This window comes from Kogia breviceps, chromosome 7 (genome assembly GCF_026419965.1).
Source record: "Kogia breviceps isolate mKogBre1 chromosome 7, mKogBre1 haplotype 1, whole genome shotgun sequence".
NCBI lineage: Eukaryota > Metazoa > Chordata > Mammalia > Artiodactyla > Physeteridae > Kogia > Kogia breviceps.
Window position 1 is genome coordinate 14,704,751 of NC_081316.1, and position 23,617 is coordinate 14,728,367.

General features: G+C 57.3%; 1 protein-coding gene across 2 annotated transcripts in view; it reads right to left on the minus strand.

The window, feature by feature from the left end:
• The window catches only part of MACROD1 (mono-ADP ribosylhydrolase 1), a 152,236-nt gene that overhangs the window by 119,708 nt on the left and 8,911 nt on the right, over positions 1-23,617 (minus strand). For both annotated transcript variants that reach the window (XM_059070738.2, XM_067037557.1), the window contains exons 2-3: positions 21,795-21,896; positions 21,034-21,150 (exon numbers count right to left, since the gene is read on the minus strand). In XM_059070738.2, the coding sequence (XP_058926721.1) occupies positions 21,034-21,150; positions 21,795-21,896 (219 nt within the window). The remainder of the gene's footprint in view (positions 1-21,033; positions 21,151-21,794; positions 21,897-23,617) is intronic.

Genomic DNA, 23,617 nt, shown 5'->3' on the forward strand with positions numbered 1-23,617 from the left:
TCACACTCCAAAGAGGGGGAAAAGGAAAAAAATTATTTTCCATGAGAACAATAGCAGTTTCTGCTAAATTTAACATATAAAATAAGAGCTCATTACTTCTGCCTTAGATCTGACTTCACATCTGGATACCGGTTAATGAGCTTTTCCTTATATTCCAAGGAAGCAAAGTTATTTCTGGATGTGCCTTGGTGGCAGGTGGCCTGGCTGGGGTGACACGGGGTGCTCTGACCCCACAGGTGCCCCTCGCCCCCCCCATCCTCTTCTCTTGGTCCTCACTACCGGCCCCCTGGAGGCAGGAGCAGCTCAGAGATCATTCCAAAGGACGGCTCGCCAGGCTCGCCACATAGGCTTCGGGGAAAGGACCGAGTCTGTTTCCTCAAACGCTTCCTAGGGCCCAGCACACAGTGGGTGCTCAGGAGGGCTGCCTGCTCTTCCTCACCTGACACTCACCTTTCTAGAACCTGATCAGCCAGCCAGTCAGCAGATGTTTACTGAGCGCCTACTATGTGCTGGGGCTGGGGCACCCTTCCAGCCTCATGGAGGGGGAGGGAAGGAGGCTCACGGACGAGATCAGGGTGGGGAGGCTCTCTGGGAGCCAGGTCTCCACTGAGGGTGTTTCCTCAGATGAGAAGGACTCGGAGAGCAAGGGAGAGGGCCTGCCAGAAGCTCTGAGGCAGGGGGCACGAAGGCGAGGCCGATTCTGTCCCCCTCTGGAAGACTCCGCTTCCCCCATAAGCACAGGACCCATCTGCTGGCCCCACCTCTGGCCACACCGAGTACAGTTCACTCCCCAAGCAGTCCCTGCCTACCCAAGCGGGCTCTGGGTCTGTGCTGACTTCTCCGCCGGGTGCCCTTGAGGGTCCTTGAAGGTTCAACTCAGGCATTGTCTCTGGAGAGGCTGCCCTCTCCGGGCCCACCTGCTGGTTCTCACCTGGAGAGGTAACTGGTTCCAGCACCTCGCTCACTAGGGGCCCCTGGCCAGCAGGTCTTGCCTTCCACCCCTTCAGATCCCAGAGGGCACCGGCCTGGCACGCAGGAGGCACCGGAAACGTGAATGGAGGGAGGGAGTCAGTAAACACCAGCAAATCAATCCACCAACAGATCAATCTAGCAATGCTGGGCCCAAGGAGGATGACTTTCCAAGAGCAGCAGCCCTGGCGTCCCAGTTGTGAGGCAGTCTCTACTCCTCCCAGCCCTCCAGGCAGGGGGAGCCTCGGACGGGGCTGACCCAGCTCCCCTGACCCTCCGCACACTGGCAGCAGCACCACAGACCAGGCGCCCCGGCCACTCTCTTCAAGCCGGAGCGGAGCAGGGGGGCTGGCTTCCCAGACTGTGCTCCTGAGCCCCTAGGGCTAACAGAAGTTCTGCCCAGGAAGGGCTCATGGTCACACGCGTTTGGGAACCACTGGATTAACGCCTGTCCTGGGGGCTCCTCGGGCAGGGCCTTGGAGTCCCTCAGAACTGGGTGAGACCCACAGGCTCCACCACCCACCCCCTGTGCCTCTGGAAAGCCTACGCATGATGACAGCTCGCTGCTCTCATTTATCCCCCCACAACAGCACCGACGCTGCTGATGTGTGCCGGGGGCCTCCGTGAGAACACTGCTTCCCCCCCCCACTTGTCCGGGGAGTGCAGGCCCCATCCCTGGCGCCCCCGGGGTTTATCCAGCATCCCTGGCCCCCAGGTACAGGTGCTGAGCTGGCAGGCACTTCTCCCAAGGAGGCCCAGGTGTCTCTGCAACAGCAAAGTGCCCCCAGGTCTGCACAGAGGAGAGACGTCGGAACAGGGCCTGTTCTCCAAGCCACCGCGACCACACCCAAGGTCTGCGGCCTGCTCCCGAAACCTGCTAGACGGGCTCTCAGGCTGACCCGGAATTTCGGCTTGTGGAGAACAGGGCTGGGGACAGGGGCATCTTAGGTTTTAATAAGTGGCCCGGGGGGCTGGAGGCCCAGACAGGGTTGGGCCCCACAGGAGGAAATCACCAGGAACCATGGGGGAGGTTCCAAGGACCTGTATTTCAGGTCAATGGAAAGAAGACCCTCCAAACAGAACTGACCCTTTCTGAAGAGGAGGAGGCAGTCTGAGCGTTAGTGAGGCCCAGCCTCACAGGAGAGCAAGCAGAGCTGGCCGGCCCCTCAAGGGGGTGCAAGTTCTGGGTGGTGGAGGCAACAGGCTGACAATGAAGAGCCCCTGTCTTCCTATCACGTCTTCAGATGGACCCTGGGAGACAGGGTGGTCTCCCCATAAACCCGGGACTCCTCCTGCTGCAGCCTCCACTCCAGCCAAGCAGTTCCCAGCCCTTTCCTTCCCAAAGAAATCTCAGGACCCACATATTGCTGAGGTTACGGATATGTACGGGGCAAGTCCCCTGAATAAGCTGCTCAGCAGACAAGCGGCACGCCAAAGTCCAGCGCCCCTGCTTCACGTGTCCAACTCCTCCTGTCGGGTCAGGCTCAGGACTAGAAGTTCCAGTTCAAGTGGAATGAAGAGTGGGTGGCCGCCATCCCCGTCCCTGGACGCTGCTCCTACCTGGTTACCACCAGGTTCCAGAAGCTTCCCTCCTCCTGCTCCCACTTCCTAGGAGGGGTCCCTGCCCTCATCAAGCATCCTGAAGAAGCAACCAAATCCGGGAAGGGCCTAACACCCCAAATCCCACCCCACACCCAAATTCAGAGGCCAGTTCTTAGCACCCTGCATACAAAGCCCTGGTCGGATCTGAGGTCCCTAGCCGGCCCCAAAATGCTGCCTCAGAAGGGCTGGGTGGGGACTTCCCTGGTGGCGCTCCCAACGCAGGGGGCCAGGATTCGATCCCTGGTTGGGAAACTAGATGCCACAGGCATGCCGCAACTAAGAGTTTGCATGCCACAACTAAGGAGCTGGCGAGCTGCAACTAAGGAGCCCGCCTGCCACAGCTAAGACCCAGTGCAACCAAATAAATTTTTTTAAAAAAGAAGGGGTGGGTGGAGCTTGCTCATCACTCTCAGGCACCTCCAGCCCACCTGCTGGATGCCTCCCCTCCCCTCCTCCACACCCCTCGGCCTCTTGTCAGCACCTGCTTCTGCATGGCCTGCCGCCCCCAGGTGCGGTACCAGCACCTCCAAGGGACCCTCTCCTCCCGAGGCAGAGGAAGTCGGATCCCTCGAGCCGCTAACTGACAGCACAAGTGAAAACCCGGCACTCCCCACCTCGGAGACTTACAGAGGAAGTGAAATCTTATTTGCACTGCTGCCAAGCCTGGGACGTGATGAAATGATGCCTCGGGGAGAGACCAGCCGGCTCCCCATGGAAGCCGCAGCATCGGAGCTGGACTTATTAAAAGCCACAGTGGCCACATTTCAACCTGTTTCAGGTGTTAAGTAATTTACTGCCACCCAGACTTCAGTGGCAGGTTTTTATCATTTTTATTTCCGTGATGCAGGTCCAACGTCCCTGCACAGGGAGCTGCGGGTCTAAATGCTCCCTGCACCCCCAGTACTGTGATGAAAATGGGGGAGCAGGGGCCTGGGAGGGGGTGAGGGTGGAGGCTGGTGTGGCAGCAGATTCCCTCCTGGGTTACACCAGGCTTGGCTCAGAGTGACAAGGAGGACCGGCTCTAAGATCCCCCCACGACCCCACATTTAGGGGCTCAGTGATCCCCCAAAGACCCTGCGGGTGTTTTCTGAAGGCAGCAATAGTGTAAGCTCTGTGAGAGCAGAGGCTACCTCTTTCAGGACCTGTCCACCAACCACACAATCAACAAGTCTTTATTGAGCACCTACTGTGTGCCAGGTCCCGACACAGCAGTGAGCGAGACCCCAAAGACCCCTGTCCTGTGGACTGCACATGTTGCTGGTAAGTGTCGAATAAATATTTGTGGTTGGTTGATTACAATCTCTAAAAGGCAAACAAGCTCTTGAAAGAAACAATGCTGGCATGGGGGGTACCGGAGGGAGGGGCAGGGAGGAAGTGTGCCCACCTGACCGGGCATCTGCTCCGTGCCAGCCGCTGCAGCTACCCCTGAAGTGGGGCTTCCACGTCACAGACAAGGAGGTTCAGTGCCACAGTACTTCTCACTGCTTTGCAGGTCGTGCGGTGAGGGACCCGTGCCCTGACCTTCCACGGCCTTGACCCTCTTGGGGAACGCACAGCCTCACATGCACAGAAAGCCAGGGACAGGGAGCCGTGCAGTCTGGGGCCCACAGGGTCACAAGCCTTGAGCACCTTCTCAGCAGCACTGGGCGGAGGACTGTTTGACGCCTGCTGGCTTTGGGGGGATTAAGCCTATTACTGAGGCTCCGGGGGCTTATCCGACACCATTTCTGAGGCCCCCTTTCTCCACCTGTTTTCAGATACTCCAGGAAGACCAAAGGGAATCTTCAAAGTCCAGGCTGAGCCAAAAGCAGAAATGCTTTAATTAGCTTTCTCTTGGATGGGGGCCCTGGCAAATGGATTAGCTGTGGTGGGCCAGAGAAAGGGACTGCAGTCCCTTAGAGCTGAGATTACAAGCCCGGGTGAAGGGCTGAGGGGCTGTCACCAGGGATGGTGGCTCCCCAGGTGCTGGCAGATGGAACCTGTCACCAGGAAGACACAGGAGATGTGCTTTCAGTGAGACCTTCGTCCCTGGGAAGCTGGCACGGAGAGACGCTTGGCATGGCCGGGCTGTGTGCCTGAAGTCTACTAATGAATGTGCCTCCTTCTCATGTGATGGCCCAGATCTGGTGCTTCATAATTAGGGGGGCTTTCCTAAAGGGGCACCCATCTGTGAGAGGCAAGGTAGTGCAGCTCGGTGGTGCCAGGCACCAGACACCTGTCACTGCATTCCATCCTCAATCATCCCTCTTTTCAAGCAAGTAAACTGAGGCCCAGGACTAAGGTGCTTGTCCAAGGCCACGGTGACAGAGGTTAGCTAGGTCCTGGCCAGGGAGACAGCCTGATTGGGGTCTGTGAACCTGAAGTGAAAGGCACAGGTACATCCCCACCAGAAATCGCTGCAGGGAAGTAAGCCTCCCCAGGTAGGCCTCCTCCAGGAAGCCTTCCCAGATCGGCCCACAGCACCTTGGATTCCCCTACTAGGCACTTACACCCTGTGCTGTACCCACTAGTCCCACTATACACTGAGTGTCTTTTAGAGGCAGGGATTGGGCCTTCATCATTTCATACTCTCTGAATGAAGGAAGGAGGACTGTGTCCTCCTCAGTCTGGGGGCGTCCAGAAAGAGAAGGTGGGCAGGAGGCTGGGTCTTGGGAGTAGAAGGACAGGGAGGACAGAGCCAAGAGAAGAGGCTGCCAGGGATCCCAGGAGCCGAGTTCCAGGCTGAGCTCTCCCCCAGGCCTGGGCTCTCCTGCTGACTGGCTTTGTCCAGGGAGGCAGATGAGGGGCAGGAGGATTCCAGGACTTGGAGACCCAGATTCCTCGGGACTGAAGCCCTTTGACATAGGACTTGTGCTCTCCCCATTGAGCTCCACATCAAAGGCAGCTCTGCTGTGGCCGGGCCACGCTAGGCTCTACAGATAAGGGCTGCCCCCTTGGGGCAGGCAACAGAAGGCGACTGGGCTCCTGCGAGCAGCCACCACCCACCCCAGTCTCCCTCTGGCTTCCCTGCTCCCGGGGCAAGAAGCTGAGCCACCCCCAGGGCGCCACCTCAGCCCCTGTCTGGGATGCTCCCCTGGGCTCCCCCTTCCTGACCCTCCAGACAGGTCTGCCTCCAGGACCAAGGGCTGCAGGTGGCCATGTCGCTCCCCCGGGTGTCCTGGCTGCCCGGACCACATCTCCCGTGCTCGCCCTTGCAGCCTCAGAGCCCAGCACCTGCTGAATGAATGAATGGTTGTGCTCTGGGGCACATGGGAGGGATGCCTAACCCAGGTTGGGCCAGGTGCCTGGAGGAAATGACATCTAAGCCGGGGACTGGCGCCTGACCAGAGTCAGCCAAGTGGAAGTGGGAGGAGAAGGTGCTCCAGGCAGCAGGGAGAGCCCAAGCGAAGACCAGGAGGTGAGAGAGAACGCGCAGTTATGAGCCCCCAAATCATTTAGTTGGGCGGGAATGGGAGAGGGTGGGAGAGGGAACCAGAAACGGCAGGACAGGTTCTGCGGCCGGACGATGAGGGTGAGCCAGTCACGATGCCTGGGGAACCAAGGTCACTATTAGGGCAAGACCTTCCCTAAATCGAGGATTCCCTGGGGTGCTGGAAGAGGCCATGATACCAGCCAGGGCTGCCCAACTCTGGGGGCCCCCATCTCCATCGTGGCCTCTATGAACACCACCCCCCACCCCCGTTGTGCAGTGCAGCCCAGGCACCAGCCATGAGGTTGCAGAGACAGCTGAAACCCAGAGGCACTGTCCAGCAGCAGGAAATGGCATCCACCCCACAAGAGGCCAGGCCCAGAAAGACCACAGCCAAGGAAGCGTGTGAATCCCTGGGGCCAGGACGCTGAGGGTGGGAATGAGGCCAAACCCCCCAGGAGCACCCCCAGCAGAGGGTGTGGCAAACCAGGGGCCACAAAGGCAGCAGTGGCCCTGCGGAGACTCCCTGTGAACAAGGAGGAGTTCTTTGTGTTTTCTGGGATAAAGCAAGTATTTCCAAGCACTTACTGTGTGCTGGTTGGTGCGAGCTGCAGTGCAATGGTGAGCCCAGCAAAGGCCTGTTTCCAGCACCACGCCTGTGCATATCATTATTTCCAGCCTTTGCCTCTTCTCCAGCCGTGGAGAATGATGTCTCTTGTTTCGATTAGGCTTTTTCTGATTGCTGGCGAAGTTCTGCATCTTTTCACTTGTTTACTGGCCATTTGTTCTTCTCCAACCGGGAATTGCCTGTCCACATCTTCTGCCCACTTTTCTTACTGATTTGTAGGAGCACTTCGCATATCGAGAGAGAAGTAGAGAAGGAGCCTTCGCCCGGGGCAGACGCTCAGGGCCTCCCTTGAGGGTCCTCAGGCCCAGGAAAGCGGGGAGGATTTGTGTGGGCTTCTGAATGCTCCCACTGCATCTGTACACCCTGCCCAGCTCCCAGGGGGCCAACTCTGCTCAAAGATGAAGCACCTTCTGCAGGTGGGAGCCCCTGCCAGGCCTGCATCTCAGCTGGCAAAACCCAGGCTTATTTTGTACTGCACTGAGAAGTCTACACTGCCAGTAGCTGGCAGGGTGCCCCGGATGGCACCTGAGGGGAGCCAGCTGGTATAGCTGGGCATCCAGGAAGAAGGGATGACCATCCCAGCCCAGTTCAGCGGGACCCAGCCGACAAAAGAGGCAAGTCCCAAAGCCTCAGGCTGACCCTCCCAACAGAATTCCAGGGCACCCTCTGGTGCACACCATCCCTGCCCCCCCTTCCAGCTATGACAGTCCCCAAAGAGTGACCCAGGCGTGGAGGACACATGTGAGCCCTGCCCCTTCACCCTCAGCCACCTGACCTTTCAGGGCTAGAAGCAAACCTATGGTTCATTCCCCTCCAGTGCTTTCCACATTTCAGCAGACAAACAATGCAGGCCATAAAACTGATTTCCAAAGCCTGTAACAGCAACAACATTTAGGGAGCCAGGAACAAAAAAACAACCCTCCTTTCTCGGAGTAATGGCTGCCGAGAGTCCTCGCGGGGCCCTTTCAGTAGCTGGGGTGGCAGACGCGGGGACCAGCCCACAGAACTCCCTGGCACCAGGTGGTAAATGACCGCTCAGCACGTGTTCCGACGGGGCCACGGCAGCCAGGGAGGCTGCAAACTTCCCGCTTATCTTTTCCGACTACCCTGAGCCCAGCCGCACTGGCTCCCCAAAACCAGGGAGGGCTCACTGGCACCCTGTGACCACCCCCCTCCCACCCGCCACTAAGCTCCTGGCAGAAGAGTCAGACTGCAGACTGCAGGCCACCTGGTGCCAGCCAAGGTGACCCCCCTGCTCTGCGCCATGCCTGGGTGAGCCTCCCGGGAGGACAAACAACACCTCCAAAAAGGTGGCCACAATGACCTCTGCATGACAGAAGGGGGGGTGCCCTGACCTCCCCCAAGCTCTCCAAATACCCCCATCCTGGGCTGACACCACGCCCGCTCACCAGACACCTAGAACTACGAGTGGTCGCCGTGAGACCACTCCCCCTCATTCATTCATTCATTCACTCACTCACTCATTCATTCAAAGGTGAAGTGACATAGGGGAAAGTACCCAGGGTCTGCTTCAAGTTTCCGGACTGTCTGGAGACAAGTCACTTAATATCCCAGCACCACTGCTTCCCAACCTGAAAAGCAGGAATACTAAAAGCCAGGTCATTGTTATGATGATTTTCCTGGGCTCAGAGAACGGCTGGAAGAGGAGGGGGCCAAGGTCTGGGTCTGTGGGGCAGGAGGCTGGGCCAGGTCTGAGGGCAAAGTGCCAGGGGCAGGCCTGCCAGCCAGAGGGGAGGGGGCCTGTCTGGAGACAGTGGGTAGTCAAAATGACCCCAACAGTCCCTTCCAGACAAGGATGAAACAGGGTTGGAGGACAGGGCATCCAGGCCCTAAAAATCCCACCCTCAGGGCAAATCCATTGTGCAGCCAACAGATCCACAGACAAGGGTAAGGGAGGGACCCCCCCCCACCCTGGGGACTGTGGGGACCCCCTCTCAGAAGTCACTCCTCCTCCTTCTCCTCCAGGATCAAAGCACATCAGTGACATGGAATTAGCCGCAAGCTCAGCCTCCGGCTTAACCACAAAGAGGTGGAGAGAAGTGAGTATCTTCTAACCAAGGACGCCTCCCGCCAAGGGGCCCCCAGAATCTCTGTGGGAGCACAAGAGGTGGGGAGGTGGGGTGCCAGCCCATGGGAACTTGGGGTGGGCTCCAAGGGCCTCTCCAGGCTGGCTGTGGAGCTGAGAGGTGGCATTTGCATGGAGAGCCTCTGTGGCTCTGGAATTTATGCAGCTGCCTGTGTGATTCCTAAGGCGAGACAAATCTCCAGGCCGCTTTTCTCAGCAGGAACAAGTCTTTTCTTCAAATTGATGGTGACACATTTTTAAACTCCGATATTAAGAAGGGAAAGATTTTGCTGCCCCCCGACCGGGGGCAACCCTTATTAGTCACTGGCTCATCTGAGAGAAATCACAGTGGCGGACCCAGTGGGCCTGCACAAGGCAAGAGGCCCAGAGGCCAGGTTGCTGACAAGGGTATGGACAGCGACAAAAGAGAGGGCAGAGGGGCCTCCCACATCCGGGGCAAAGCACTTAGAGATGGTGCTCTGGAGCAAGGGCTGAAGCATCTGTAGGGGTAATAGAGTTGGTAAGGGTGATGGAGGGAAAAGGGACAGAGTAGAAAGAAAGAGAAAGAGGCATTAAGCTGAAATATAAATGGATTTCCAAGTTTAGAGTTACAGAACCTAAAAATCTTGTTTCCCTTTTTGCTATGGCTGCCAGGAAGCTCAAGGCCACTTTTCATATTTAGTTGCAATAGACTTGTTACAATGGCCTACCTTTGAGGTGTCTTCTGGGCAGGGCCAAGGTAAGTGCCAGGAGCCAAGCTGCCCAAGCAGCCACCAAGATCATAAAATACAAGGGCATGGTCCCTCAGTAGACCAGACATCAGCATCCCAAGGCAGGAGGTAGGGCTGAGCAGACCCAGGAACCAGGCAAGAGGCCAGCAGGTCAGAAAGCATGTGCAAAGAGCATCCAGGCCAAAGGGTTCCAGGTGTGGCCAAAAGCACAGGGCACATTCTTATTGGATGCCCAGGTCAGTGTCCTCCTTGTCACTTGTTTCTTTTTATTCCTGTTTTAACCCTTCCCCGGTTTTATTATATGTTTTTCAATGGGAACAGGTAGGTTAAACATTTTTTAAAAATCAATTCCAGCTCAAATGCCCACTTGCTCAGTGATAACAGTCACCATTTATTGAGTTCCAGTGACTTGCCAGGCATTTGCATGCATCTCCGTCCTCCAAACCACCTTCGGAGGGGGCAGCACCCTCCCAGGTTTACAGACGAGAAAACCGAGGCTCAGAGGGGAGGTGTATCCTGGTCAAGGTCACAAGAGCTCCTAAGTGGCCACAGCAGCCCTGGCCCCTAACATGCCCCCACTCCCACCCCCTGAGCCCCAGAGCCCAGCACCCTATTCTAAGCACCAGTGGGGGCTCTCATCTGCCTTGTTAGGAGGGAGATGAGGCTGAGTCAAGGTCAAGGCCGGGGAGGCCAAGAGGTGGTCAGGTAACCCACAGAATTCCATCACCAACACTCTGGTCCCCTCCCTGTCAAACCCCAAAGCTTCAGCCACAACCTGCCCCACCTTTGCATGACCCGTGAGCCTCACTAGAAAGTTCCCCACCAGCTGCCAAGCAGGCCTTAGCTCCTTTGACAGAGCTGTAAGGCTCCCGTCACTAATGTCAATTCTGGGCCATTTGCTTCGTAGATTTTAATGTTCCTGTTTCTCCTCAACATCCTCAGCAAGGTAGCTCTTGCTTTTCAAAAGGGATGTGGCGTTTGATGATGCTTAAACCTACGTGAAATACAGCCAGGCGGCAATAATAAAACAGACTCGAGCCCTGCTGGTAGGGGGACGGCTGACAGCCGGGCCTCTCTCTTCCCACATGCTACACAGCCACCGCAGCTAAGCTCCTATTTTTATGGCAATTACAATGTCCGAAGAGGGGGAGACAGCAGCGTGGGGGAGGAGGAGGGTGGGTACCGCTGTACAGGACCACTTGTTGCCGCTGGGTGTGGGGTTCGGCTGATGGGGTTTTAATGAACCAAAGCGGGGGATGCCAGCCAGCCATGTCCACCCCCCGCTGCCACCCTCTCAGGGCCATCCGGGCTCACTGTCAAACCCGGGTCCACACCCAGTAGCTGTCCTCCCTGGAGGCTGCAGCCCAAGCTCCTGGTTCCCAAGTCCTCACTGGCTCCTGACACTGCCACAAGGACATAAATATTTGTGGCCCCTCCCCTGCCTGATGTGCAGGCAGCAGGAGTTCCTGCCACTGTGCCCACTGGGCAGCCTGCTTTCACCCAGCGGTCCTCGGCAGAGATGAGTTGTTAGTTCCTGTCCTTTTGTGTCCCTCCTAGGGAACTGCTGTGCAGACATTCTTGGATGGCCCCCACCACGGATGGGCACCGGCCACGTGCCAGCCCTGTCCAGGGCTGGAGACCAGGGGTCAGTGGACCCTGCCCCTGCCCTCCAGGGACTCCGGTCTAGTGGGTGGTGCAGTGAGATACTTCACTAATAAGAACAGTACTTAGCATTTACCGAGCCCCTCCAGTGCGCAAGGCATTGCAGACACTAACTCATTTTTTCCTCTCATCCTCCCATAAGGTGCACGTGTGGAAACTGAGGCCCGGAGAAGCAGCTAGTGGAACCAGTTTGTACCCCAATCTATCAATGTTTTGTGAGCCGGCTCTGAGGCCAGCCCGTGCCACACCGGTGGGGGGCTTCCAGCCCAGGCCTGGCTCCAGGACCCCCCAGGACAGCTGCACCCCTTCCATAAGTGATCAGTCAAGATTACAGGGGGAAGATTCCCTGGTAGTCCAGTAGTTAGGACTCCTCACATTCACTGACGAGGGCGTGGGTTTGATCCCTGGTTGGGGAAACCAAGATCCTACAAGCTGCTCAGCGTGGTCAAAAAAAAAAAAAAAAGATTGCAGAGAAAAGGAACCCGTGATGCAGTCACTGCACCCACGTGAAACACGGCTGCCAGCAGGGCCTGAGGAAACATGAGTAGAAATAATTTGCGAAATAAATAAATGAGCCCCGAAGGTGAGCTTCTGAAATGCAAGAAGACCCCGAGGAGGGGAGGGGAAGGGAGGGCTGGAGGCTACAGGTGGCTTCAGGTCTGCCAGCTGAGGCGAGGTAGTCAAGCTCTGAAGGAGAGCTTCAGGCAACACCCCACCTCCTGGCCCCCTGGGGAGAGGGAACATCCCCCGTCCTGGGCTGTTCCCATGTGACACACACACCATTCCCGACAGAAGGCAGAGCCGACACTGACAGCCCTGCCACAGAGGGGAGGGGGTCTAGCCCTCCTGCCCTGCGTGCTCATGGTCAAGAGACCCCAAATCCAAAAGACTGGGGGTCAGGAAGGTCCCTCCTCACCTCCCCGGGCCCAGCAAGTGCTCAGCTCACCACAGGGAGGACAGGAAGGTGGTGCCCTCGACATCCCCTGACACAGCCCTACTGAGGGCTGGTGCACAGCAGTCCTGGTTCCACGGGTCTGAGCTGCCCTCCCAGAGAAGCAACAACAGCAGGAGGCCCAGAGCTGGCATTTCTTGGGTTTCCTCTATCCCAGACGTCACTGTGCTGAGCGAACTGTCTCCTCTCAGACTCACGATGAGGGACTTCCCGGTGGTCCAGTGGTTAAGACTCTTTACTCCCAATGCAGGGGGCCCAGGTTCCATCCCTGGTCAGGGAACTAGAGCCCGCACACCTCAGCTAAATCTCCTGCACGTGGCAACGAAGATCCTGCGTGCTGCACCTAAGACCTGGCTCAGCCAAAATAAATAAATATTTAAAAAACAAAAAAAAGTCACAATGACCCAGGACGTGGGTTCTAATGCATATTTTTTTTGTGGGGGGGGCTGCACTGGGTCTTCATTGCTGCGCACAGGCCCTCTCTAGTTGTGGCGGGGGGGGGGGCTACTCTTCGTTGCAGTGAGCGGGCTTCTCATTGCAGTGGCTTCTCTTGCTGCAGAGCACGGGCTCTAGGTTCACGGGCTTCAGTAGTTGCAGTGTGTGGGCTTCAGTAGTTGTGGCACGTGGGCTTCAGTAGTTGTGGCTCGCGGGCTCTAGAGCACAGGCTCAGTAGTTGTGGCCCACAGGCTTAGTTGCTCCGCGGCATGTGAGATCTTCCTGGACCAGGGATCAAACTTGTGTCCCCTGCATTGGCAGGCAGATTCTTAACCACTGTGCCACCAGGGAAGCCCCCAATGCACTTTTATCCGCGTTTTACAGACAAGAAAACCGAGGCTCAAAAAGGTGAAGGGGCTTGCCTGAGGCCACACACAGCTGGCGCACAGCGGAGCCAGGACTCACACCCAGGACTCCAACTCCCAATTTCAATGTCCTGTAATGGAGACTCGAGAGCGGGTGGGGCTGTTTGGAGACTGGGAGGTGAGGAGCGGGGGCTGGATACTTTCACTCTCTTTTAGGTCATGTTATGTCCTAGAGGCCACCCCAAGTTGGGACCAGGGCAGGTCCCACACAGGAGTCCCCGGAGCCAAGCTCTGGTGTGTGTGTAAGCCCACCCTAGGGGTCTGGAGAGAGCAGATTCATCTCAACGCCCCCACAAACAGCACTGTCTGCACAGAGCTTTGTGTTGACAGGGAGGGAAGGGGACCCCAGTTCCTGGGGGGACTCTATGGCTTTCACATGCTGCGCCAGACCCCCTTCACCTCCTAGGGACACAGGGTACCCATGCGTTCAACGGTGGGCACGACACAGCCTCCTGGGGAGGCCCGAAGCGGGCTGGGCAGCCCTTTGCCAAGGCACTGGAGGATTATTCCGGGAGAGCGATCCAAGGGCTGCAGACCCAGCCCTTTTCATGCTTGGCCAATTTAATGGTCCCCATTAATTTCAAAACACACACATTCCCACGAGCTCCAGGCTCCTCAGCTCAGTGCTTGGGGTGGAGAGCACGTCAGGGACACAGGCCGGCACGCTGGTGTGGGTGCTGAAGGCTGGCAGCCTCAAGGACGAGGTGAGCCGGACAGAAAGGGCTCAGGGCCCCTCAGCAGGGGGTGGCGGGCAGCGGAGCCCAAGCCCTACCCGCGTTTCCTGACCATGTGTGTGCTGTGATGGGGAGAAAAAGGCCCAGGAGAAAGGGCAGTGCTGGGAGTGAGGAAGGCCTGCTTTGCCACTTCCCTGCTATGTGACCCTGAGCAGGTCACCGTCCCTCTCTGGGCTTCAGATGCTCCCCTGTCTTCCCTACAAGACTGTAAATGCCTTGGCGGCAGGCACTGGGTCACTGAGCCTCACACTGAGCCAGGAACCTCACAAGCAGCAGTCTGCCACTGTCCTCACCTGCGTGATTGATGTTTTAGTCCCTTCCAGACTTGGCTTCTATGACCAACCAAGAGAGACTGCGTGGGGTCTGCGCTGGGGTAGGAGGGGGCCCAGAGGGGATTACTGGTTCATCCAGTCCTTCCTGCTGTCTGACCAACTCTCAAGGACATCTGATCACTCATTCGTTCAACACACATTTACTGAGCGTCAGAACAAAAGATCACTGGGTCCAAGGTCCACTGCCCACTGTCACGTTCCCTATGGAAGGACAGGAACAATCTGGCTAATAAAGGGAAACTTGGGAGAAGACCTTGGGGCGGAAGGACCTTCCAGGATCCTCGAGTCCCGCCCATCGGCCAGAGCTCCGCTCACTGGCCCAGGCCCTGCGAGCCCTTGAGGGAATCTCAATAATTCAGGAGGGATCCATCATTTATGAATTTATGTAACCGCTTCTCGACCTTGTGGAAATGAGCCTCCCTCCCCCTGCAGTGGTGGAAATCAGGCCTTGACACAGTCTTTGGTGTCCCAGGCTTTCTAATGTGGGGAGGGAGCTACCTGCACCCCAGGCCTCCCTGTTGGCCTCCCAATCCACTCAGCCCCCCACCCCTAGACTGGACCCAGAGGGAACTTCTGAAAAAGCAAACCGTGACGGCATCCCTCTCAAACCCAAGTTTGAAAGATGAGGGTTTGATTCCTGGCTCGGCCTTTTACCCAGCACTGTGGTCCCATAAGTTCCTCAGTCTCCTCATCTGTAAACTGGGGGAATATTATTGCCTGCCTCAGGAGTGAGGTGATATGTCCAGTGTGGGGGCAGCCGCTGGCCCAGAGGGAACACACAGTAACACACTACCCCCACCCAGGAGCAGGGCTTGGTGGGGTGCTCAGGGCAGGGACTGGGGCACAGGACGACCAAGCAGCCACAGGAGCAGGAGCCCACCACAAGGCCTCATGCGGCCAATGAACCCAGACCCATCTTTTCTGCACTGACCACCCAGTCCCCATCCCGCTTCTCTGTTTCCCTGTAGTGAGGACAGATGACAGCAGACCCACTCTGGGGACCCAAAATTTTAAACCAGAAAAGGGAACAAAGAGAAGGTATTCCCAGCTACCCACAAAAAAAGTGGGGGTGGGGATTTCCTGGAGGCTCTTTAGTCTGGCAAACCATCCCTACCTATGCCACTACTGCTTAGCTGTGTGGCCTTAGGTAAGTTGTTTCAAGTCTCTGAACCTCAGTTTCCCATTGACACCGTGGGGCTGATATAGTAACACCAGGAGGCTAGGAGAGGTAGCATGGGGTATGGATACAGCCTAGACCTAGAGGGAGACCCTCAGCTCAGGACCCACCACGGCTCATTCCAAGCCCCCCAGAGCTTCCCCTGAGTCCCACCCGCCTCACTCTCCCTGCCAGTGCTCTCCCTCTCTCCCCTTAGAATGTACTTGTCCAACATCTAACTCAGATCCCTACTTCTCAGCTCAAGTACTGCCTCCTCCAGGCAGCCCTCCAGATTGCCTCCCATCCTTGCAGGTGTGATTCCCATCCCTCATGCACTTTGCTGTCCCTTCCATTCATATTTTTCACTCTGCATTTGGGAATTGAGATGGAGTCTTCTGTAGCCCAGGACCTACCCCAATGCCTGGTGCACAACAGGCCTGCCATGTACGCCTGCCGATCGAATGAATGAAAGGCTACACATGAGTTTGAATTCTGATTCAGTCACCTGCCGAGCTGGGGCATGTTATCTCCTTCTTGAGCCTCAGTTTGATCACTGAAAATGGGGATCAGAGTCCTGCCTGCTTTGCGGGGATGCCAAGTGGTCGGCATGGAGGGAATGGCTGGTCTCACCGGTGCTCCCCAGGGGCCAGAGACCGGGGAGTCTTCTGTGGCTCACAGGTTTCCACCCACCCTCCTTGCCCACTGTGAAGAGGCTGCTGCTGAAGGTAGTTGTGGAGGCCCAGCCTCAGTAAACACCTTTAAATCAGAAGTGACAGGTAAAGCGATTTACGGAGACAATTCAGCGTCAGATCACTTCCCACAAGGCAGTCGGCGTCCCTCGGCCCCCCTGCTTGCTAGTCCATCAAGGCGGTCTCTAAATCACTGACTCCGAGCGGTGGCCCAGGGACAGCCAGGGGGCCAGGCTCCTCCAGGCCCTCCTGGCAGCAGAAGGGATGAAGAAAGAGCTTTGACTGGCTTGCGGAGACGAGGGTGATGGAAGCAGCTGGCAGATTTTCACAAATCAAAGCCCCAAGACTTAAGGAAACAGAGCACCACTTCATGCCTTATTTTAAATAAATAAGCAACTTAAAAAAACTCCCAGTGAGGCCAGCTTGTCGCTGTGAAACATGGCTTCCCACCTGTTCTGCACGGCCCGGCCCGCATGCCGGGTCCCCTCAAAGGCTCCCCTGACCCTCCTCACCTCCCGCGCCCTCCTTGCAGAATTAATTGGTCCCTGAGGCAAAGCGTGGCACTCTGTTCAGACCTCACTTCCCGTGCTTTGTCACGTTATATTCTACTTAGTTTCTCTCATGCTGACTTTCCAATACTAATTTACAGGGGCTTACTATGTGCCAACCCTGGGGTGGGGCCAAAGACGCTCCATTTTTCAGATGGGGAAGTAGAGGCTTGGAGACACCTGACCGGAGGCCACAGCACGGCCAGCGGGAGTGCTGGGATTCCCACCTAGCTCCTGGCCTCTGTGCCCATGGCCTTGACTCAGTGGCCTGGGACAGCTCTGCAGTTTAATATTCCTTCTGTCTCTGCACAGAGCATCACATTCATCCCTGCTCTGTCCCGTTATGCCCCGAAGGCCAAAGCCGGCAGCCGGACCCTGGACTGGCCAAGAATGGGGGTCTTTCTTTGTGCCAGGACACTTCCTGCCTGGGATTCAGCTGTCTGTCAGGAACTCGGGGCCCACAGCACAGGCTTGGTAATAAGCTGGCAAGCTCAAGGGCATGGAAGGGACCCTGTCAAGGTTATGCTGCCCCTGCCCATAGTCCCCACCATTCCGCGGCAAAGAGAAGACATAAACACTCCGGAAGCTGAGGCACCCCCCCAGACCCCAGCTTTCTCTGGAGGAGATGCTAGGCCTGGCTCTCCCTAGACACAGCCTGGGGGATGTGGGGCCAAGGTGGAGAGGCAGGTGCTGCCCCAGAGAATCTCCTGCTCCAGAATGGGGGCTGCAGGGGCTTCCTGGCTTATCTCACCAGCGTGGCAGCCCAATTTAATTAAGATGGATGCAGTGTGCCCCCGTGGGCAGGAGCCGTGGCCAGCACAGATGGCAGGAGCCTGAGACGCTCCAGACTCTGCCCGAGCAAGTGGCTTCAGCTGGCAGCCACTGGGGCAAGACCAAGGATGGCCCGGGGAGGCCTGCACTGTCCCTGGGGGCTTGAGGGGGTTTGGTCCTGTCCCCTGTGACCTCATGCCCTGCCACCAGCCAGGCAAACATCCTTCTACTCTGTCCCAGCCCCCCTCCACATACCATATAACATACATCATGTTATACACACAACAAATCACACACATATCCACTATTACAGGCACGTAATAGCACATTCACAGCAATCACATATCAAATACCAACAGAGTGGGGTCAAAACTAGCCCTGGACTTCAAATGCCGGGGGAACAGTTGGGAAACTGAGTCTGATTTTCCAAAGTCCTGAGTGAGGCTGTGGGTGGAGTCACTCTGCGGGGAAGGGAGAAGTAAAGCGGGCAGGAAGGGAGGACACCCAGGCCCTGCCCTCTCCAAAGACCCCCCCAGGGTCCTCCCTAGGGATGGGAAGAGCGCCTGCGTGGCTGGAGACACCCCCGAGCCACAGCTCTTCAGGATGGAGGGGTTCTGGGGTGCTGACCCCTTTCTCGCACAGGCCCTTCCCAGCCCCCTGCAGGCCTCCCCCTCCATGGTCCCTGCAGCTGGAGCAAGGCCCAGGCAGCGATGGCATCTTCCCTACCCTTCCCCATCTGGCCTCACGGACAAAGAGAGACTCCCCGCCCCCCACCCCGTCCCGAGAAAATCCAGAAGCTCCACAGTGGACCTCAAGCCCCCAGCCTTGTCCGACCCACACGGCTCCCCATGGGCCACAGACCCTGGCGGGACCAACACTGCCCCTGACTTCAAAAATAAAAATTAAAAAATTCCCACCCCGAGATAATTGCTCGCTCCTTTTCCTCATTGTGGTGGCTCCGCGGTCGGTGCTGAGAAGCAATTATTCAGGACTAATGATTATAATCAAGTCAAATAGAATTTAATGGACACGTATTCTCTTCCTGCTTATAACTTTACATATGAATTAAGCACATGTGGGTTTCACGAGGCACAGACCAGATTTATGCAGCCCTGAAAAGCCCCGCGTTGCCGCGACTTTTATTCCGCTAATAAACAGGCTGATTTACGGGCTCTGCTGCACGCCGGAACCGCGATCTCTGCTGCCCCCTAGTGGGGGCGGCCCCAGGCCATGGTGGGGGGGTGCCCAGGGAGGATGCTGGAGGGTACCAAAACCACCAAAGACCCCCGAGGTCTGATTAGTGCCAAGGCCACCCAAACACCGGGTTGGGAAAACCTGCAGGGAGGGTCCTCAGGGGATTCAGGCTCTGCGTGGGAGCTCTGGATCCAGGGCCCGCCTCAGCCGTTTATGGGGGTTCCAGGCATGTTCTGGGTCCTCCCTGCTATGAGACTCTTTCTAGAAAAAAAGTAGATACCGGGAAGACACACCAGGGGGTATTTAGTAAACTGAGGCAGGCAGGGGGAGGCATAGCTGCTCATTTGTAGGAGGTACTAGGATCCCTTGGCCTCCCTGGGCCAGGGTTGACATCCAGTGACTCTGCTGGCATCAATTCTAGCACCGACAACAGCGGTAGGTGCTGAGGGCTCTGTTCATGCCAGGGGCTGCATGAGCATCACTGTTCATGGGCATCAGACCCTAATATCCCCAACTATCCAATGGGTGGGTTTCCCACCATTCCCATCATGCAAGCCCAGGCAGGTACATGGAGAAGGGGAGTCCCCAGAAGGACACAGCAAACACTGCCACGCCCAGCCCTGGCGAATCAAATGAAACCAGGACCAAAGGGCTTCCCTGAGAGCATGAGAGGCTGACAGAGCTGCTGCACTCAGAGTCTGGCCAGGCACAAGGGCACTTAGGAAGAGCCATTAATCATGCCTGCAGCCCCGCAAGCAGGCTCCAGAGCCCCCACCCAACTCCATCTGCATTCTGCCCACACCCTGCCTTGGTCCCCACACCCTCCCTCCTGGCTGCCAACCATCAACCTGGCTGGGAAGGAGGTGATAAGATGCCCTACTTTTCCCTCTGGCCACTTTGCAGCTCAGGAAGAAAAGTACCAGCAGGGGGACTTCCCTGGTGGCACAGTGGTTAAGAATCCACCTGCCAATGCAGAGCACACAGGTTCGAGCCCTGGTCCGGGAGGATCCCACATGCCACGGAGCAACTAAGCCCGTGCGCCACAACTATTGAAGCCCTCGTGCCTAGAGCCCGTGCTCCGCAACAAGAGAAGCCACTGCAATGAGACGCCCGTGCACCACAACAAAGAGTGGCCCCTGCACACACAGCAACGAAGACCCAACGCAGCCAAAAATAAATAAATAAAATAAATAAATTTATTTTTTTTAAAAAAAGTACCAGCGGCGCAACCTCCCACACCCTTTCCAGTGACTGACAGGGCCAAGGGCACTAGGCAGGGCAGCCTCGCAGGCCTGTGGCAATGTCCCCTCAGCCGGGGCCCCAAGGCTTGGTCCTTCCACCCCAGGCCATCCCTCTGGCATCCAGGCAGCAAGAATACCCTTCTCTCCTGGGCCACTATGACTTGACTTGTCTTAGCCCCGTGTCTCCCCAGATGGGGACCTCGCGGCTACCCACCATCCTAGTGGCCCAAGAGAAACACATCAGAGGAAGCACCAGCAGAAAACCAAAGGTGACCCCACCACCCCCTGCTCCGAGTCAGAACTCCTACCTTCCTGTGACTGGTCACCTGTGCACTGAAACAGGCAATGAGGGGGGAGGGAACACTCCTGTGACCACACAGTTCTGCGAACATCAGCGGGGAGACATGCAGAGCAATGCCACTACCGGAAATGCAACCCAGATCACAGACAAGCGGGCCCAGAGCGGATGAGCGGCCACCTCGCCCCTGGGTCTCTCAAGCCCAGTCACTTAGCAAGACCAGCATGGGCACCACCAAGACGCAGAGTCACTTGGCCACATCACGCCCTGGCCAGAACTGGGGTCAGCCAATGGCTGCAAGCCCAAGCATGCGATGAAGGAGATTTGAGACGCTCCTGGGAGCACCTGAGACTGCGTAGGTGGGGAGGGGCTAGCACAGTGGAGGTTCCCTATGAGTCGGAACCCAAGACAAGGGGGTCTGCCCAGGTCTGCGAACCTTTCTCCAAGAAGGAGGCGCCGTCCTGTGACACTTGGCAACCACAGTGGGGGGATGCGGCCCCCACTCGCCCGTGTCCTGTGAACCACCTGAGCACCTGCTGGACTTGACCGCCCCTTGACACACCACTCCTAACCTCAGCCAGACAACCACTGCCTGGGAGGAGAGCCGCCACCTTCCTCCCTCTCCCAAGAGGGGACAGACTCAGCAGACTCCTCAACTCATCACAATAAACTGCCCAGCCAGCAAGAGCCATTGCAGGAAGCTGACAGGGGTGCAGGGGCCTCTGCCCCCGCCCTCCTTCTGACATGCTCCCCAAAATGCTCCCTTGCCCACCCCAATTAGAAGGGGGGGCTGGGAGGGCAGGAAGCGGAGGAAGGAAAGCAGTGGTCAGGGGCATCTGCAGCCCCCAAGGTCGGAACACCCCATCTGGCCACTGCCTTCCTGGCAGGGCAGTCCGGCGCAATTCCAGCAGAGCTCTCTCCCTTTCCAGCCGATAACGGGTCTCAGAGCTCCGAGGCAGCTCAGCCAAGGCGCCCCTGACACAGCAGGTCAGGGTTTCAAGGGGAGAGGAGTCCAAGCTGCTGACACGCTGGGCTCCCGTGGCGCCAGCAGGCCACCTTCACCCAGCCACCCGAGCCTCACTGGAGCCAGGTGGCATCCACGCGTGGCTGGCACAGTGACAAGGTGGCCACCCAGGGCTCTGGCTCAGGCTGGCCAGAAGCCCTCACTCACCAGCGTTGACGATGGCGTCTACCTCCAGCTTGGTGATATCGCCTCGGAACAGGGAGATCTTCTCGTTGAGCTGCTTGTCCTTCTTGTACTTGGGCTCCTCCACCTTCACGGTCACCCCTGGAACAAGCAGAGGCCGGGGGTGGGGTCACAGAGAGGTCCCCACTGCAGAGTGACCCACCAGTGGCCACCAGTCAGGCAAGCCGCCATCAACTGCCCTCCACCTCCAGAGGCAATGTGCCACGCGAGGACCGATGACACGTTAATGACAGCCCACGCTGACTAAGCACCTACTGTGTGCAGCACACACTCACCTCCTTGAATCTTCACAACGTTGCACACAGGTAGAGTATCAATGGCATCTATCCCCATTTTACACACTAGGTAACTGAGGCCTAGGAGGGTTAAGTAACTTGGCCTGGGTTCCCGGTTACCAGGTCTGAAATTGGCAGGGCCTACGTGCTCACCAGGACGCCGCACTACAGGCCACTACACCAAGCAGCAAATCCCAGCTCCAGCGGCCATGGGATTGCAGGTCTAAGGCTCCGTTTCCCAATGGTATAATGGGGATAAAAACCAAACCTGCCTCAGGCTGTGTTAATAATTAAATGAGGTGATACTGTAAAGTGCCCCGCACATAGCAAGCACTCATAAATGCTGCCGCCATTCTCCTTCTTGGCCTTGTCCTTATGATTCTCCCAAGATATGGGCCTGAAAGGGCCACACACCACCTGGACAGCTGGGCCCCCCGGCGCAGGGCCTACCTTTCGCTGCCTCCTTCCACGTCGGGATCTTCTTCAGCCTGACGAAGTCCCGGCAGAAGTAATGCTCCTCCCGCTGCCTGCCGCTCAGGCCCTTCAGAAATGCTGCAAGGGCGGGGTGGGGTGGGCAGGAGAGTCAGGCGGGCAGGGGAGGAGCAGTCCAGGGGGCCTCCCCCCCACCCACAGGTCTCCTATCCTCACGGGGATGCTCGCCTCGTCCAAGGGTGCAAAGCAGCCGTGCACGCCCATCCTTCCCGCAAGCACACGGGGAGGGGCGTGGAAGGAGGGTCCCCTAGAAGATCTTGCTGTGCCCTCTTTGTTAGGAGGGGAAATTGAGGCCCATGGAGGTGGAGGGTGTCTCTCAGGCACCACAGACCTGAGTTCAGAATCAACTCTGCCGCTTTCCAGTTGCGTCCACACCTCTGGGTCCCTAATATCTTCAAGACAGCCCTTGCAGACTAATTTCAAGCTTACTCATACATGCTAAGGCCAGGCAGGTCGGCGGCACTGAATCAGTTACATTGTCAATCAGTGACATCATCATCGTCGTTATCTGTAGGCCGCAGGACACAGGGAACCAGGACACCCGTGCTCCTCAAAGAGCCACAGAACCAAGCAGGTCTGGTGCTCGTTTGTGACAAACCCCCTGCATTGGCAGAGGGCTCCCTGCGAGAGATGCCCGCTGGGGTGAGTCATGAATCAAGGGAGTGGCTGGAATTGTCCCCATTTTACAGATAAAGAAACAGGCTCAGGAAGGTCAGGAAGCCACCCGTAGTCATACAGCTAGTTGAGTGGGACGCCAGGCCCCCCATCCACGCACAGACTCTGGGTCCACCCAGGCTGGTTCCCCTGCTGGGCCTGGTCTTCCCTTTGGGTGACCCCAGGCAGGGGAGCCTCTCTCCAGAGCCGCAGTCCAGGCTCGCGGCTCGTGGGCTCCCCCTGCTGGCCTGAGACCACCAGGGCAGCCGGCCTTGTCCTCCTCCACCACACACTCCCCAGATGGAGCAGCCCCCAGTGACCACCAGGGGATGGGGAGACAACAAAGACCACAGTCAAGGAACCCAAAAAGCATCAGAAAATGTGCAGAGGTAGGAGAGCAATTAGAGGGGGTAGGGGGAGAGGTAGGGTCTGCCTTCTGGAGCCTTCTGTGGAAAGGCAGAGACGGACAGATATTCAAGAGACAGGTGGGTCCCCCACATGAGCCTTTGCCCTGCCAAAGTCAGTCCATCCAAGCCTCTGATCCTCAAGATGCCCGAGGAGCCTGGAAAGGGCCCCGTTCACACTCCAGCTCGACATTGCAGGGAATTATTACAAAAAGCTCGTTACACCTTGAATCTGCTTACACCAACTCCAGCTCAAGATAGAACCACACTCTCCGGCAGCCACTTCCCACCCCCTTCCCTAAACACCCATCACACACAGGTCCTACACGTGGTGCGGGGGATCCAACCCCCAGCAATGCAGACGTGGTCCTGGCCCTCGTGAATTTATAATGCAGCAGGGGAGACAGAGGCTGACCAGGCTTTACCCAATCAAGCAAGCAATCCAAAGTCCAAGAAGTGCTATGGAAGGGACGTTCGGGGACTGGGAGAGGAGGGAGCCAGAACCCCAGTCCAGGGGGGCTTAGCGGAGACTGGGAAGAGGACTGAGAGGTAGCCAGGGTAGGGAAGGGTGTTCCACCATCCAGAAGAGCAGGTTCGAGGTTCTGGGTGGGTGCAATCCAGGGTGTGGGGCAGGGGGCAAGCACAGGGGGAGAATGATGCTGAGGGGAGACAGGGGCACCTCATCCCAGGGGCACCCAGATCGGATTAAAAATGCTTCCACCA